The sequence below is a fragment of the Melanerpes formicivorus genome, unplaced genomic scaffold, assembly GCF_026170545.1.
Source record: "Melanerpes formicivorus ecotype bairdi unplaced genomic scaffold, bMelFor1.0.p_v2 SCAF_74, whole genome shotgun sequence".
Lineage (NCBI taxonomy): Eukaryota > Metazoa > Chordata > Aves > Piciformes > Picidae > Melanerpes > Melanerpes formicivorus.
Genome location: NW_027142426.1, coordinates 2,727,834 through 2,746,180, shown reverse-complemented (window position 1 = coordinate 2,746,180; position 18,347 = coordinate 2,727,834). Strand labels below are relative to the sequence as shown.

The 18,347-nt window shown below is 44.4% G+C and overlaps 1 protein-coding gene across 1 annotated transcript; it reads left to right on the top strand.

The window, feature by feature from the left end:
- The first annotated feature begins 716 nt into the window (after positions 1-716).
- SEC61A1 (SEC61 translocon subunit alpha 1) lies at positions 717-14,931 on the top strand. The gene is made up of 12 exons (XM_068163783.1): positions 717-825; positions 2,233-2,300; positions 2,820-2,885; positions 2,988-3,066; positions 4,541-4,672; positions 5,394-5,503; positions 5,717-5,870; positions 6,407-6,567; positions 7,324-7,521; positions 7,861-8,052; positions 9,647-9,723; positions 12,526-14,931. The coding sequence occupies exons 1-12, from the start codon at positions 819-821 to the stop codon at positions 12,710-12,712; spliced, it is 1,431 nt and encodes a 476-aa protein (XP_068019884.1). The 5' UTR covers positions 717-818; the 3' UTR covers positions 12,713-14,931.
- The last annotated feature ends 3,416 nt before the right edge of the window (positions 14,932-18,347 follow it).

Here is an 18,347-nt window from a genome sequence, read left to right as displayed (position 1 = left end):
AAGACGCACCTGCAGCAATAAGTCAACGCGAGCATGCTTCACTTGCTGGTGCCCCTGGGTGATACAGTGACAGGGGTGGTAGTGACACAATGATGTACCATTGCTCTTTGACACACAGCACAAGGTTTCACGGGTTTGCTTCATTTTTATTTTCCCAGTATTTCATAGTTTATTAGAAGTCCATCTCAACCTGAGTGTTTTAGACCCAGCCTGGGGGGGCAGTGACTGAACGCCAGCACCGTTTGTTTTGTGCGTGGGGGGTCCACTTACTGCAGAGGGCTACAACATTGCACCGTAAAAACACGACAGCAGAAAAATTTGTTTCCTTATGTATTCCTCGGTAAAAATCACTTAAGTCAGTGTTTCGGGGTTTGGTGGCTAAAACAGGCGTTTTGCAGATTAAGCTATGACCTCTGCGGCTCCCCACGGGCCCTGCTCCGGTGGCCCCCCCTAACCTCATTAAGATGGCAGCTGGGGGTTTACGACTACAATTACCAGCAAGCTGCGTGTCACCGCGTCATCTGACTGGCTGCAAAGACCGCCGGGAAGCCAATAAGGATCAGGGGCTCTCCGTGGAAGGTGCGGGTCACTTTGCCAGCGGTGAATGACGGGAGTTGTAGGCGTTTCGCCGTCGCTGCGGCGGAGGGCGGTGGTTGCGGGGGCCGGAGCGGGCGCCTGCGCCTGCGCAGTGGGAGCGGCGTGTGGCGAGCGCGGCGCGTGGCAGGAAGCGGAAGGAGGCGGCCGGGCTCAATCCCTGACGTGTCCCTCTGAGGCACTTGCCGCCGCTGCTCGCTCCTCGCTCCCGTCCGGCGGCCGCCATGGGCAGTGAGTACAGGGGCGATTCGGCTGGGCGGCGGCAGGAGCGGGAAGGCAGGGTAGTGGGGGTTTCTGCGGGGTGCGTGAGAGCCCCGGGCTCTCCTTTCACGGGCACCTTAGGACGGGCCCTCCTCGCGGGCGGCTCGGCGGCCCGTGCCCCCTTAGGGGCCGCCGCTCTGCTCTTACCCGCCCTGAGGCCTCTGGGCCCGCGGCACTCCGTCCGTGGCCAGCCCCGCGTGGGTGTCCCTTCCTGTGATTTAGAGGCTCCCTATGGAGTGAGTGATTTGTTTTCGCTTTCTCGATGAAAGATCTATTTCCTGGTTATGGCGATCTTCCCGGGGAAGGGAGCTTGCTCTGTGATGCCCAGTTACCGGGCCGCTTGCCTGGCGGGCGCTGTCGAGTCCCGCCAGCCGAGGTCCAGTGTGCCTGCTGTGGTACCGACGCGGTTAGAGACAGGGATTCAAGTTTGGAGACTGGTCACAACGCTTTCAGCTCCACTGACAGGTTGAGCTATAAACAGTGATCTGCAGGACAGGAGTAATCTGAGTGACTGGAAGTCTTCAGTCTGGTGGAAAGCCTCTTAGTTGGTATATTGTTGTGGACGTAGAAGAGAATAACGATTTGCTTTAAAACCACAATCCTGTATAACTTCAGACAATTAAGTAAATAATTCTTTTGGGCTGGTCTTAAAGTGTTACAGAATTGCCACTGAAGTCGCAGCATTCTGCAAAGACGTGAAAAGCCACCAGTAGGATCAGTTCTTTTGCATAGTACACGTCTTTGTTCAAATCAATCCAAAACATATGGGCAGTCTTGCATTTATCTTCAGTTTAGCATTAACTCCCTTCAAAATCAGATCACTCTGCTGACAGAACTTGTGAGTGTGCAGATACTCTCGTCGTCTGTATAGTATAAAAAGACTGAGATTCTAATCTAAGGATATATCTCCCTAACTAATCTCCCTGACTAGGAGGAGAGTGTGTGAGAAGTTCTGTATGCTAAGTGAATTGTTGCTTCTGAACAGTATGTAGTAATTCTGAAGTTGCATGGCCCAAAGTAACCCCTGATTTAAAACTGTCTTGCTTATTTTCTTTCTCAGATGTTAGACTAGAGGAGAAGAAGCTACTATGAAATAGAAGTTCAGTGAACTCCTGCAAAGCCATGGCAAGGGTGGGGGTTTTTGCACTGTTAACAGGAAAACACCAACTTCTTTTTAATTTCTCTGTTTCCAGTGCTAGCTAAATCTATGTTTAGAACAGATAAAAAGTGAACTTAAAACCCACACAACAAACCATTGTCCTTAATTGGGACTTTTGATAGGAAAAAACATATGTTCAACTGCAATTTTACTTGAGCTTTATCCAGTGTCCTTTGTATCTCTGTGTTAATTTTGTCTTTTAACTATTGTCCATACAGTAAAATTTCTTGAAGTAATCAAGCCCTTCTGTGTTATCTTGCCTGAAATCCAAAAGCCAGAGCGGAAGGTGAGTTCATACAGTTTTCTTCCTAGGCTTGTATGTGGTTGCCCAAGAATATATTTGCAGGTAAATGCAACTGTGCAGATATGGCTGTGCCATAGCCGTGAGTGGTGTGATGTTGAAAGCAGTACATGTCAGACTGTAAACTAGAGTAGTTTAAAATAGCACTTCATCAATCTTTGCTTCTACTCTAAGGTTATTTCTAAGATAAGCTTCTCTGTATTATGTTTGCCTTTTTCTCACCAGAAGCACTTTCATATGAAAATCTTAAGATTAATCTCTGTGGAAGTACTAGAATGCCTTCCATTGGCAATTGAGTTAAAGTTTCAATAAAGCCTTGTGATCTTCCATAGTATGAAAGGGATGAGCAAGTTACTTTCTTTAGGATGCCCTGTACTTTGTCCCTTCACAAGAACATCAAGTGTGCTTTAGCTACTATGACAATTTGCCTGTTTGACTATCTCTTGTTATCTTGACAGCTCTATCATCTTTGGTTGTTTAGTTTGGTTTTTGTTCTTCCTTTAGATTCAGTTTAAGGAGAAGGTACTATGGACAGCTATCACACTCTTCATCTTCTTAGTATGCTGCCAGGTATGTTTCTATCTCTTGTTTTTAAGTAGCAACAGAAACGTTTAAAGGATGTTTTGGTATCTCTGATTTAATACTATTTTTCTTTATTGGTTGGAAATGCAGATTCCCTTGTTTGGTATCATGTCATCAGACTCAGCAGATCCTTTCTACTGGATGAGAGTGATTTTGGCATCAAATAGAGGTACAGTCAGTCTTTCAGGAGGGCATTTTTAGCTTGAATCAAAACATTTTTTTTAACTCATTCTTGCATTGCATTTAATGAAGACAAAAACTAAGTAGAGAGGGAAGTCTGTTTGGATGTTATGTAAAATCATAAACCAGTGTGGTGTTGGGAAGGGCACAGCTTTGTGGACAAAATGACTTTATGGCTGGCTGTGCACAATCAGTGCCATGTACAAAAAGTCAAGGAGCATTTTAGGGGGAAAAGAGTTAGGGAAGAGACAGTTCTTAATTACCCACATCACTGCTGTTGCAATCTTCTGCATGTATTTCAGACCCTATTACACATGTATTTTGCTTTTTCTGTGTGACGCCTTTGAGTCTGTCTTGCAGAATACTAAAATTCATGATAGCTTGTATAAATTCCAGTTTCTTGTAGAGGCTTTTCAGTGCAGGTCTGAATTAGAAGTGGTGACAGTTTGCTGAATTCATTTTGCTATATCTGTGAGAGATGCATATCACTGGGGCTGTGTGTCAGTGTATATCATAATGAGATGCTTATAAAAACATTCATGCAGCTTGGTGTGCTCCTGAGAAATGCTTGGGTTTTGTGGTAGTTTTAGGCTATGCCTTTAAAACTTTTTCACAGATTTTGAGCAGAAAAGCAGAAAAATGTGAATAATTCACTATTGGGTGTGAAAAAGAAAACAGAGGTATTCTAAGCAATTTCATTGGAGAGATGTCTATCATAAGGCTGCTTGTACCAAAACATTCTGGGGGCTGCTGCTTCTCATCCCTTCTCTGCTTGCTTTGTTGCTCTGAAGGGATACTAATCTGCTTCTGCTTGACCTTGGGCTTCTGCTTGACCTTGGCTGCATTGTTTTGGTTAAGTCTAACAGTTACTTTTTCTCTGCTCCTTTCTCCCTTTTGGAAAGGTGTTGGGGGGCAGAGACAGCCTCTCTAGTCTCAGACCAGGGGGGTTCTTGTGTTGTTTGTTAATTGTAACTATCTGTAAATATTGTAATTACTGTATATTTTGTACATATTCATTGCATTCCATTGTAGATGGTAGTTTTGCCTGTAAATAGATCTTTCATTTGCTTCCAACTGAGTTAATCTGGCAAAGTTAACGTTGGGGGGTGGGGGGAAATTTCAACCCACCACAGATTTTTCTTGTTTAAAATTGCAAATGATGAAGTGACTGATTGTCAGAGGCAGAAGCAAATTTCTACCTTGTTTCATGAAAAGCAAATCTGTTCCTGACAGCAACATATTTTTCAGTGAACATAGTTTTTGTAGTACTGAGGAGTGCTGCAGTACTTATCAGACTGGCTTTTAACAAGCTTCCCTTATCATTGCAGCCTTTTACATTTATGGAGATTTTGAGTTTCATATATTCCTAGTCATGAAGGGTTGAAAAAACCTTTGCACTTCAAAGGTGCTTGGGTATGGCATGCCACATTGTTTGCTTTCATTGTTCTTCCTGTGCCTGACAGGTACATTGATGGAGCTGGGTATTTCACCTATTGTCACTTCTGGGCTCATCATGCAGCTCTTGGCAGGTGCTAAGATCATTGAAGTTGGTGACACCCCAAAGGACAGAGCTCTCTTCAATGGCGCACAGAAATGTGAGTAGCAGCTGACGCTAAAGGCTGATGGCTTAGAATGTAGTACCCTAACAATAGGAAGTGTGAATTTAGCATGTGGTAAGTGCTGGAGCCAGATAGATGGGTTTCTGTCATGTATTCCTGATTCAGTCTTACTGACTGCTGGCTGACTTGTTGTTAAGCTTTGGAAAGGTCTGAAGAGGAAAGGTAGCTGTGTGGTTGTAATTACTGCTGTAATCTCACTCGATCAACTGAGCATTATGTAGGTTGTGGGGGCACAGCCTTTGAACTGTGGTAGTCACTGTTAAACTAAAAAAGTTGATGAAGGTGTTTGTTGGAGTTGTTTCTACCCTGAAGCTTTAAGCATGGTTCTTTTCTCAGCAATATGACCTCTCTGTGCTCAGGGTATTCTTGAGCTATTTGACGCTGTTCCACACTACCTGCTGGTCTGTTTACTGGAGAAAAGAATCATAGATTGCTAAGGTAATATTTTAACACTCTTAGCATTTCCAATATCTATAGCAGTTGTGGGTAACCAAACCTGCTTGCTTCTGAGTGTATTCATTTCTGAAATGTCTGTATTTGTGTGTTCAGTACCAGATTGTAGGCAGGAAACTTAACTTGCCCTTGAATTTAAACATCTTGTGGCTTATGTATTCCTTCCCAACTTTCTATTTCTCTAATTGCCCAGTGACATAAATCTCCAGAACAAATGCATGCTTTTTTGTTTTCTATTCTACAGTGTTTGGAATGATCATTACCATTGGACAGTCTATTGTCTATGTAATGACTGGAATGTATGGAGACCCATCTGAGATGGGTGCTGGGATCTGCTTGCTTATTACAATTCAGGTAATTTCTCATCCTCTGCTTACACTCCTTCTTTAAGTTACAAAAATGAGCCTGAGGCACTGCCTGCCCTACCTGCAGAAACAGAGAGATCCAAGTGTGCTTTCCTCCTCATGTATGCACAGTCCTTCTGTAACTTTTAGTACTAATTATTTTTTTAACAAACACTAAAAAGACAGGACTAATGCTGTATGTGTTTGGGTTTTTTTACTGCAGCTTTTTGTTGCTGGATTGATAGTTCTGCTCTTGGATGAGCTCTTACAGAAAGGATATGGTCTTGGTTCGGGCATCTCTCTCTTCATTGCTACCAATATCTGTGAGACTATTGTGTGGAAAGCATTCAGCCCCACCACAGTGAACACAGGACGAGGTAATATGCCATGTAGTGAATCTTGTCAGTGCAGCTCCTATGTAAGGTGCACATGCAAGGACATTTCTTCTTAATTTTGTACTCTCTCTCAAGATGCTTCCTGAACTTGAATTTCTTATGGTACCATGATTAAAAACTTGATAGAGGTAGACTGATACTGTATTAACATTACTGCCAAACTTACTGGCAAATACCATCTGTTTCTTTCTTCTTGCATTTCTTACTCTTTACCTCAGAGACCTTTCTTCAAACCTGTCAGGAGGTGATCTTGTTTAGTGCTAATAGATAATTCAAGTAAGGTTATCCCATTTGCTTTTACACAAATAATGCTGGATCATGATTCTAGGCCACTGCAGGGGAATTTAAAGCAAGTATTGCAACATATCTGCGTGAAAGGTGACAGTGGTACAAATCTGAGAGCATGCTCAAGATGCAAAGGATTTGGAGAAATCCCATTCTGAATCCTGCCTAATGGGAGAAAGCACTGAAGTTTGGAGACAATTGCAGCTCACCTAACTTTCCTTTTCTGTTTCAAGGCATGGAATTTGAGGGAGCCATCATTGCTCTGTTCCATCTTCTGGCTACTCGTACAGACAAAGTCAGAGCTCTTCGGGAGGCCTTTTACCGTCAGAATCTCCCCAACCTTATGAATCTGATTGCCACCATCTTCGTCTTTGCTATTGTAATTTATTTCCAGGTCAGTGGGGAAAAAAGGAAGTAGATCTGTAGAAAGAATTAGATCTGTAATCCTCTTCCTTCTCCAGGAAACTATATTTTGACTTTCTAGTGTCATCAGAAGACTCACTTTTGCACCTGAACATCCGGGTGTTCCTTTAGAACTTGCTTCTCTTCATCAGTTTCCACATTTAATGTAGCCACACAGAAGACTTGAGGCTTACTTTAAGTCTCTGGGGGAAACAAACAAACAACACACACACAAAAGGGGGAAAAAAAAAATCACAAAACCAAGCCAACCAAACAAATCACAACACAGAAAACCCAAACAAAATCCCCCAGATGAATGTGTGTATGCAACACTGCCTAACCTCAAAGCTATTGCTGTTTGCTGGAAAATACTTGGTAGTTCTCTTTGAGTTTCTAAGCGTGTCTGTGTCTTACTGTTTGTTTGCAACAAACTGCTGAAGAATATAGAAACATGTAATAATTCTTTTCCTGGACACTATGTTCAGTCTTTCTGAAATTCTACATTTCTTCTGATGTCTGTGTCTTTCATACCACCTTATGTATATGCGTGTTCAGATGACCTTGAGGGTTTCCAGGCCCTTTGCAGAGGTGTTTGCATTAGTAGCCCTCTGGATAAAGTATGTGTACTTGCACAGAATGATAACAGGTTATTTTGTTGCTGTCAAGGCTTTGCACTTGCAATTTATGACTTGCAATATGGATTTGTGTCCAGATATAATGGGAGATTTTCTTGTGCAAACCTTTCCAGGGCTTCAGAGTGGATCTTCCCATCAAGTCTGCTCGCTACCGTGGCCAGTACAACACCTACCCTATCAAGCTGTTTTACACTTCCAACATTCCCATCATTCTTCAGTCTGCCCTGGTCTCTAACCTCTACGTGATCTCCCAGATGCTTTCTGCTCGCTTCAGTGGCAACTTGCTGGTTAGCCTGCTGGGCACTTGGTCTGTGAGTATTCCTTCTAACTTTGCATACGGCTTTGTGAGAGCATCATTAAAATGCATGGTTGAAGAGATGGTTTCTAAGCATTAAGGCACACTTGTACAGGTGGTCACATACACTGAAACGCCTAAATATAATTTGTTTAATTAATAGTAGAGTATGAGACCTGCTGTGGTGACTGTAGATGTTAGGTCTCTGTTTACCTTTTCCCTTGGGCTGGGTTTTTTGCTGTTCCTTTTTGTATTACATTTGCACTTTAAATAAACTGCTTGTGATGAAAACCCAGGCTTAGCCTAATGGCTGAGAGAATGAAAAAGCTGGTGACTTCTTGCTTCCTTCTTCTAGGACACATCATCTGGGGGCCCTGCTCGTGCTTACCCAGTTGGTGGACTTTGTTATTACCTGTCACCTCCAGAGTCCTTTTCTTCAGTGCTGGAAGACCCTGTACATGCAGTTGTTTATATCGTGTTTATGTTGGGCTCCTGTGCTTTCTTCTCTAAGACATGGATTGAAGTCTCTGGCTCCTCTGCCAAAGATGTAAGTTTAAAATGATAAATTATGTAGGCTCACAGGATGAAAACAAATGGGCTGGTGCAAGAGTAAGACTGGCTTTCTTCTGAGGTAGCTGTTACGCTGGTTATCTTGTGGGCAGTATTTGTTGCTTGTATAAACAGTGAGTGTGTCTTTCTTTGTAAGTGGGGAAGATGAGGGCAGAGTGGGGATCATTTTTTCCCCCTGTTTACTGCTTCTTCTAAAACTGCAGCAACAAAGCTCAAGTAATTTCTTTCATTGGCATCAGGAAACTTTGAACATTGATGTGTAACATGAGTGTGGGGACAGGCAAAGTGCCAAAGAAAGGTAGAAACTCTTCCAGTGCCAAATGGCAGATACACCATGTGTAAAGCAGTTGTCACTTAAGCTGTAGTTAAAGCTTGACTACTCATGCCTGACACAGAGCCTTCTTAATGTCTCTTTGATACGATTAACCAGGGGGTATTTTTATCTTGGGAGCACTGATAGCAGAGAATATAGTGCAGTGCATTAATATACCTGAGCCTAACTTCTCAGAATCTCCACTTGCTAAAGGATATTTGATATTCAGCAGCTATACCCTTCTGAAATTGGAATTGGAAAACAAGATGGAAAATAGTTGTCATAGTGGCATGTTTGTATTGTGTGGTTTTGGGTAGGAAATAGAATTTGGCAGCCATATGGAACAGTTTAATGCATTCTTTAACAAATGTGTGACAATTACACAGTTACTGTAGCACTCTTGTTTTGGACTTGGATCTTGCTGCTTGTTGTCAGGCATTCAAGGACTCGCTCACAGCCATGTATAGCCAGGGTTTTGTTTCAATAAACCAATAGCTTTTAGCACTTTAATATAATTCCATAATACTGAATAAAATCATGTTAAGGTCATGTAAACAATGTCAAGAAGTAAAAATTGATAAATCATTTTTGAAGTGTTCATTATATAGTGGGAAACTGGTAACTTAATCATCTCAAAGTGTCTTTTTCTTAAGTACACAGGGATTCAGTAACAAGCACCTTCAGAAGTTCCCCTGCTAGAGTTTTGGTTCCCCTGAGATGTTAGTGAAATGTTTGCAGGGCTCTGCTCTAACCCTGTACAATTGCAAAAATGCAGTGTAAGGAGAACGTTCCAAGAAGGGATTCTTTCTAAGTCATACAGTTTCTAGTATGGCCCAAATAGTTAGCTCAACTGAATGTGGGAAGCTGGAATGGATGCTTTGTAGGATAGTTTTGCTAAGGTCTACTAAACTCTAACCAGGAGAAGGTTAAACGGCAGAGCAGGAATAGGGTTATGTATGAGTAGCTACCCATTTCCAGAGTTTCCTTTTCTCAGTGGGACCAGAATTATCCAAAAAGCTTTGTGTAACTGATAGTGTGGGAAAGCACCTGTGACTGCACTCTATCTGAAGTTAGAATGCTGGCTGTTTAAAACTCAGATGGATAATGAAAAACCAAAACACAACAAAGCAATACAAACCCACTCCAAACCCACCACCATTGTCTGAAATGTCTTGCTTCTGGTTTCCCATAGTACTGAGTGCTGTGGCCTAGTCAAATGATGCTCAACTGAGTTGCTCCTTTCCTTGCTTCAATGCAGGTTGCCAAACAGTTGAAAGAACAACAAATGGTAATGCGAGGCCACAGAGAAACTTCAATGGTACATGAGCTAAACAGGTGAGCTACAGGTTTCACAGACTATTAGTACAAAGTGTTATGGGGCAGCACATGGTAAGTTTTGCTTTGACTTCCATTTTCCTAGAACACAAATACCTCAGCTTCAGTGTTAGCATGTGTGAGATGGAATATTGTCTCATTAATGGGAGATGTGTACAGCACAGTGTAGTCTTGTCTTACAATTAGACCATGCACTTCAATTCTGGAGCTTGTATTTTTCTGTTCTCTTCTATCCTTTTTATAGGATAGCTAACAGTGACCATTTGAGGGTACTTGACTACTGCAGAGTAACACACAAGTGTTTTTTTCACTATGATTTTTAATGTGTTACTGCCTTTAATGCTGTTTTCACACAGACCTTGCTTCTAAATCAAGTAAATCTCTGGCTTGATGGCCGCACCCAAAGAGTGGCTGTCAATGGCTCCATGTCCCAGTGGAGGCCAGTGACAAGCGGAGTCCCTCAGGGATCAGTCCTGGGACCTGTCTTGTTCAACATCTTTGTGGGGGACATGGACAGTGGCATTGAGTGCACCCTCAGCAAGTTTGCTGATGACACCAAGCTGTGTGGTGCAGCAGACAGGCTGGAGGGAAGGGAGGCCATCCAGAGGGACCTTGACAGGCTGGAGAGGTGGGCACAAGCCAACCTCATGAAGTTCAATAAGAGCAAGCGCAGGGTCCTGCATCTGGGTCGAGGCAATCCCAGGCACAAATCCAGGCTGGGCAGTGACTGGCTGGAAAGTAGCCCTGAGGAGAGAGACTTGGGGGTGCTGGTGGACAAAAAGCTCAACGTGAGCTCTCAATGTGCACTTGCAGCCCGCAAAGCCAATCAGATCCTGGGCTGCATCAGGAGAAGTGTGGCTAGCAGGTCGAGGGAGGTGATCCTCCCCCTCTACTCAGCCCTGGTGAGACCCCACCTGGAGTACTGTGTCCAGTTCTGGAGCCCCTATTACAAGAGGGATGTGGAGGTGCTGGAACGTGTCCAGAGAAGGGCCACAAGGATGATCAGAGGGCTGGAGCACCTCTCCTATGAGGACAGACTGAAGGAGTTGGGGCTGTTCAGTCTGGAGAAGAGAAGGCTCCGAGGTGACCTAATTGTGGCCTTCCAGTATCTGAAGGGGGCCTACAGGAAGGCTGGGGAAGGACTTCTCAGGATCTCAGGTAGTGATAGGACTAGGGGGAATGGAATGAAGCTGGAGGTGGGGAGATACAAGCTAGATGTGAGGAGGAGGTTCTTCACCATGAGAGTGGTGAAACCCTGGAATGGGTTGTCCAGGGAGGTGGTTGAGGCCCCGTCCCTGGAGGTGTTTAAGGCCAGGCTGGATGAGGCTCTGGCCAGCCTGATCTAGGGTGGGGTGTCCCTGCCCATGGCAGGGAGGTTGGATCTAGATGATCCTTATGGTCCCTTCCAACCCTGACTGATACTATGATACTATGAAATCTCAGCATAGGTTTTCTAAATCTCCAGGTTTTCTAAATCTCTTTTGTGTTACAGAGATGTTGTTGTAACTTTAGATTTCAGTCATCTGCAGATGAGTTGAAAAGCCAGGAGCCATAAGCTGCTTCTTTGTGCTCAATTGCAGGATAGACTGTAATAACTTCTTAACTTAGTATTTTTTGCCTGCAGTCAGGTTAAGCTTTTTATATCACAGAGTCACCAAGGTTGGAAGAGACCTCAAAGATCCAAACCTGTCAAAACAAAGTCCAACCTGTCACCACAGACCTCATGACTAAACCATGGCACCAAGTGCCACATCCAGTCCCCTCCTGAACACCTCCAGGGATGGTGACTCCACCACCTCCCTGGGCAGCCCATTCCAATAGCTAACAACTCTCTCAGTGAAGAGCTTTCTCCTCACCTCGAGCCTAAACTTCCTTACTGTACACAGCCTACTGGCACTATTGCACATTCCTTATCTTGGATTGTAGACCCATGAAAAGAGTATTGTGCCATTGACTTTTTTCCATTCATGTCATTCCCTTTTTCTTAATCACCTGGTCAGATGATCTCTGTAGTGTTCTTGCTGTTCTGTGAGATTGGTTTTCTAGGGGAAAAAAAACTGCTGCTGATTTAGATGCTTTCCATATATATAGAATAGAATAGAATAGACCAGGTTGGAAGAGACCTTCAAGATCATTGCATCCAACCCACCTAAACAGCTAAACCATGGCACCAAGCACCCCGTCAAGTCTCCTCCTGAATACCTGGTTAGGCACTGGTTAGGCCACACCTCGAGTCCTGTGTCCAGTTCTGGGCCCCTCAGTTTAGGAAGGATGTTGACTTGCTGGAACGAGTCCAGAGAAGGGCAACAAGTTGGTGAGGGGTTTGGAACACAAGCCCTATGAGGAAAGACTGAGGGAGCTGGGGTTGCTCAGCCTGGAGAAGAGGAGACTCAGGGGTGACCTTATCACTCTCTACCACTACCTGAAGGGAGGTTGTAGACAGGCGGATGATGGTCTCTTCTCCCAGGCAGCCAGTACCAGAACAAGAGGACACAGTCTCAGGCTGTGCCAGGGGAGGTTCAGGTTGGATATTAGGAAGAAGTTCTATACAGAAAGAGTGATTGCCCATTGGAATGGGCTGCCTGGGGAGGTGGTGGAGTCACCATCATTGGAGGTACCCCATCAAGTCTCCTGAACACCTCCAATGACGACGACTCCACCACCTCCCTGGGCAGCCCATTCCAGTGGGCAATCACTCTCTCTGTATAGAACTTCGTATACACACACTATTAACTCTATGTTTCTTAGTATCCTTAGCAAACTCTAATGACACATTGCCTGTTCTTATTTCATGTCTTGCAGGTACATCCCTACAGCTGCTGCATTTGGTGGTCTCTGTATTGGTGCTCTCTCTGTGCTGGCAGACTTTCTTGGGGCGATTGGGTCCGGAACTGGCATCCTGCTGGCCGTCACTATCATTTATCAGTACTTTGAAATTTTTGTAAAGGAACAGAGTGAAGTTGGCAGTATGGGAGCTCTTCTTTTCTAAACCTTAGGCTTCTCATGGACCCCAAAATAAGAGGGGAGGAACATTCTCAAAACCTAGCCAATCAGGTGAAAAGAAGTCACATAAACTTGATAATCTCATTGTATTCGAACACGTATTTTAATAATATTTCCAGGACACATTCCCTTATGTTCAGACTTTTTCTAGCATACTTGTTTGCATTTTATAAAAGAGTTAAAAAAATGGTGCAAAAAAAAACAAGAAAAGGATTTTTTTAAGAACCTTTTTTTAATTGTGTGTTAGGTTGCTTGAATTGGATTGAGTTCAGTGACTCTTGGAGCCCGTTTCAAATGTAGTGTACCTGAAGCCTTTAGAGCTTTTAGTCATTGTTTCATAAAGGAATGTTTGGAAGGGATTATTATTGTGGTTTGTGTTTTTTTTTTTGTTTGTTTGGTTTTCTTTTTCATTTAACTTGGTTTTGCAGCTCCTTTGCAGTAGTGGTGAGAAGAAAAAAAGATCTCTCCCTCTAATGCTCACGTTCCATAACTATGGTTGTAAGCACAAACAGTGTTGAATGTGCTCAGGTTTGTGTTTGGGGTGTTCTCCAGTATGGCAGATTTGGCAGGCAGTTGTTTCTTTTTCCTAGCTGATGTCTTAGATTCCAAATGTTTTGTCTTGTAATGACTATGCTAGACCTTGTCAGATGTTGAATATTGGCTTGAGACTGTTGTCAAGTTTCTGCCTGACAGGAGTGTGTTCTTTCCCACCACTCCTCCTTCATAAGCAGAAAACTCAGGTCAGTCGAGATTCTGCCAGAGTCTGTGCCTAAATGTTGCAACTTTGAAACTTGGTCATCCAGGCAGCTCTATAAAACCTTCTAATTAACTTTCCTTGTCATTAGCAGTAGTATTTCTGGTTCTGATGCTAGCTGAGAAGAAATGGGTGTTACGGCTGCTTAGATGCAGGTCTGCCTTGTGCTCTTTGCAAAGTTTCACTGATAATAAATTCTGCTCTTGTAGCAACTGGGATGTTACCAGATTACTCATATCTACTGAATTTTGGGTCTCATTACCACAAAGGAGTGTGAAAAGAGTCTGTGTTACTTCTCTGTTTCTACACATCTAGAATATGAGACCCCTGTCAGATCACTCCTAGTTGCTTATGTAAAAGACTTTTCCATCCTAGAATTTAATTGACTCGAATGGTGCATAGAAAAGTACTTCTTTGAAGGTAGTGGGACTCTTGTTTGAAGGTGTGATCTTCAAACTGGACAAAGTTACAGTAAAAGGCTTTAATGGGACAGATTACACCTTAGTTTTCCAGTTTTAATGTAGATTGTCAGAACTGCTCAGGTGCCTGGGACCAAATGCAAATACTTGTGTGTGAGTCTTGTAAATACGCTTTTCCTCAGTCAGTATTGGACAAAGTGGAAACCCAGATGAGGAGTAAGAATGTTGGAGTGTTTCCCCACACTTGCATTATCAAGCCCTCTGTGCACTTCTGTGTGTTGGGCTGACAGTGTGAGAGTTACTGTTTCTGCTTGGAGTGGTGGGACTCTATTACATACCCTAAGAGAACAGATGACACCCAGAAGCCCTTGTTAATGCACTGAGCTCAAATACCAAACGCCTGGGAAATCTGCAAATTTGGAATGAGATGTACCTGTCAATGGAAGTGAAACTCCTGGGGCCAGGCTGACTATTGGAAAAGGAACTAAGCTGTTGGGCTAAAGTCTCTGTGAAATGCTCTCTGACAAGCCCTTTGCTATTACTTCACACTACATTTGATAGTTTTTCTGTCTGTCATAAAGTACTAGTGTGCCACAGCGCAGTTTTGGTGGGAAATAAGAGAGTTCAAAAGTGACTTTCAGAGGAGGGGGAAGTAGCATGGTATGGTGGTTCTGCCTTGGGGATTTTTTATTACTGTTGTTTATCTGGGAATTCCAACACAAACTCTGTTTTGAAACGAAAAGGACTCCACTGTTGGGCACGCAGCTCTGGCTGGGCTGGAGCTGTACTTGTATTTCTGGTCATATCATCTCCTTGGACTGGGTGCAGCTTAGACTGGTGGCTCTTCCATGTCTAAGCAGCACTTGTTCTGTGCATCTGTATTTTTGTTGTCTAGTGGTGAAATCTTTGTCTATTTTCAAGCAGCTATGTCCTCGAAGCAGGACCTGCTGATCCTACAGTGGATGTTCACAAAAAGAAGTAATGCCTAAACAATCTGCTTTATAATGAAATAAAGAACATCTTTGGAGCTAATGCCTGGGTTTTGGTGCTTTGAGTGTTGCTGCTATCCTAACACTTGTAGCATCATGGTATAGAATAGAATAAACCAGGTTGGAAAAGACCTTTGAGATCATTGAGTCCAACCTATCATCCAACACTATCTAATCAACTAAACCATGGCACCAAGCACCCTATCAAGTCTCCTCCTAAACACCTCCAGTGATGGTGACTCCACCACTTACCTCCCTGGGCAGCCCATTCCAATGGCCAATCTCTCTATGAAGAACTTCTTACTAACATCCAGCCCAAACCTCCCCTGGTGCAGCTCGAGACTGTGTCCTCTTGTTCTAGTGCTGGCTGCCCAGGGAGAAGAAACCAACTGAAAGCAATCCCTTTCAAAACAGCTGTTTAGAAGCTGGAAGAGTTGCAAATCCAAAGGTGCTGCACAAGTCAGTAGTGGGAGAGCGAGGTAATGGTGCAACAGTTTAATAAAGATTGTATTTCCCTCTGAAGTGCTGCCCCTCTTCCAGCAGGATAGTGGTGACAGGTTCCTAACTGAAAAAAAACCACTCAAGCCTATGATCTTCCCAATATTGTTTTGTCCCCTGAGTCTTTAAACTTCACCCAAGGAAAAATTTATCCTACATAGAAATAAACTAGTACTTAAAAGGAGATTGAGAGAGAGAGTACTGCATGCAAGAACTTCCAAGATTTTGACTATATATTACCACCCTAGCTCAGCTTCTGCCTTGCTCTTATATTTCTCCCTGGGAAACTTGCATTAGTAACTCTGGTTGCTATCATCCTACATCTAATCCCAGAATTAACTGAAGTAAAGCACTGACGTTGTGATAAGTTACCTACAAGGCAACTAGGTGAAATTCCAACACCGAGGCACCATCCAAAATCTCCTTTCTGTTGGTAGTGTTTTAAGTGCAAAATTCTTTACATCACTTTTTCTCCACATGAAAACTTGTACCATAGCACTGAAGTGCTGGATTTTTGTACCTGTTAACATTACTCAGGGAACCTTAACAATCATCTGGTTAATTCTAGTTCACTTACTCCTCGGGCCTATCCCACAGAATTTTGAGATGCCGAACAAAGGTACTTCCCCCCACCCCCCCCCCCCCCAGTTTGGGGTTTTGTTTTTTAAATTCCTATTGGCTGCAATTACAAAGGTTGTTGCTTTACTCTGTGAAATGTTTCATGACTGTGCTCCCTTGATTTCTTCTGGGGCTAGCCCTCTCCCTGCACTGTAAACAGGCTGTCAGCTTGTGAAATGGATTTCTCAGCCAGCTTTTGGCAGAGGGGAGGCTGAGTGCCCTAGTAACAGCTTTTCCTAATTGTTCCCTCTTGGAGCAAGGAATAACAAGCGTTAGGCGGCCTTCAGTTTTATCACAGCCTTGAGGAGCTTGGGGCAGGGTTTTGGAAGCTGTTTGCCTCCCAGCGTGGCGTGACACAATTGACAGGTCCGCAATCAGCCCTCGCTGCTGAAACGCTTCCCAGCGCACTGCTGCGCGCTGAACGTGCATTGAGTCTGTCCCACAAGACAGCACATGGCCTTCCAGGCATGCGATAGCCGCAGTGTGCTCTCACCGTCGTAGAAGGGAAAAGTGCAGGGGAGAGAGCCCAGTGACATTTCGGAAGCTCTGTTTTGCACGGTATGCGGCTCAACGGCCTGCTGCATCCCTTTCTCCTGCTGCTCCCTCTGCCAACTTTCTGACACGAACCCCCTGCCTTCCCCAGCTTCCTGACTGAAAAGGTCAGGGTTTGAACCGCGGCCAGCGGCGAGCGGCGCTGCTGGCAGGCTCCCAGCGGCGCGGGGAGCCGTGCAGGTGTTCAAACAATGGCCGCTTGTGCAGGGGGGGCGGCTCTGGCAGCCGCGCTCCGCCGAACCTCCCCGCAGGACCCGCGCTGGCGCTCCGAGTGGAGCACTCGCCCGCCTGGTGGCAATGTTACACCGCGATGCGAGGCTCCGCTGCGGGCGGCTGAAGTGCTCTTTAAAGCTGCTCCAAGCGCCCGTGCGGCTGCTGCCTTCCCTGCCGCGCTGGTGCGGGTCGTGCAGCGGAAAAAGTTGGGAGCAAGGATCACCGGTATTAATTTCTACTTCCTTGAATCAGGGCAAGGATTGGGTTTGTTTTAAACTGAAATTATAATCTCTTCTTGGAGAGTTTGTGATATTGTGATGGTAGAAATCTTTTTCAAGCATGCTTGGTGTCAGGGAGCAGTTACTGTTATGGTCATCTGGACTGCGGAATATTGCCACACAATCTAAGCCTAGACTGAGGCAGGCTGTGGGATTGGAAAGAAGACAAAGAATCCCAGAATCGCCAAGGTTGGAAGAGACCTCAAAGATCAAATCCAACCTGTCACCACAGACCTCAAGTGCCCCGTCCCATCCCCTCTTGAACACCTCCAGGGACGGTGACTCCACCACCTCCCTGGGCAGCACATTCCAATGGGTAATGACTCTCTGTGAAGAACTTTCTCCTCACCTCCAGCCTAAACTTCTCCTGGCACAGCTTGAGCCTGTGTCCTCTTGTTCTGCTGCTGGTTGCCTGGGAGAAGAGACCAACCCCCTCCTGGCTACAACCTCCCTTCAGGTAGTCGTAGACAGCAATAAGGTAAAGAAGCATTTTAAACCAAAATCAGTATTCTAAGCTGGTGACCTTAATTGGTTAGCTAGACTTTAAGCTGCTGGTTTATAATATGCTACTGGGTGGATCTGCTAACATTGAAACTCTTCTGTGGGCCAGGTTCTAGCAATCATCTGGCTACTGCTAAAGTGACAGTAGCCAAGCTGGCAGTGCTTGGCAGAAAGGAAGTACCCTGGCAACTGGCACCTCCTTTGACAGTTGTAACAGGGGGGCTAGAGACTGAATGAACACAGACATGATATACTTTGTCATCACCAAGTGGGCTGTCAAGGTCAGAGATGGAATACCTGCTCTGAGATATCTCTTGTTGGAGAACAAGAAGGCTGGGCCAGTCAATTTTCCAGCAACATGAATGCCTGAGAGCCCTAAAAGAGAAGGTTGGAAAATAACCCAGAACAGTTAGGATATACATTTTTTGGAAAGCTGGTTAGGCCATTTTTATTTTGCTTTGCAGAAAATTGGGCTACCTGATACACAACCCCCCCAGATTCCCTTTCTTATGTATGAAAATTAGAATGGATGGTTCCAAAAATCGTGTGAGCTCTGGGGAGGGGGGAATGTTAGCTATCTGAAATTGGAGCTGAGTGTTATCTGCTCCAATCTGCAGCCTGTCTTTAGCCATTTGATGTTCTTGTAGCTCTGATGTGTCTCTTCCGTTTACCTGTGGTGCTTAGCTTTATAAAAGAAACAGGCAGCTCTAGGCATAAAGGAGCAGGAAGCAGAACATTTTGTATAACTAACTTCATGGTGTAAGATGTGAATTTTATTTTAGTTTAAATGGCTTTTGTT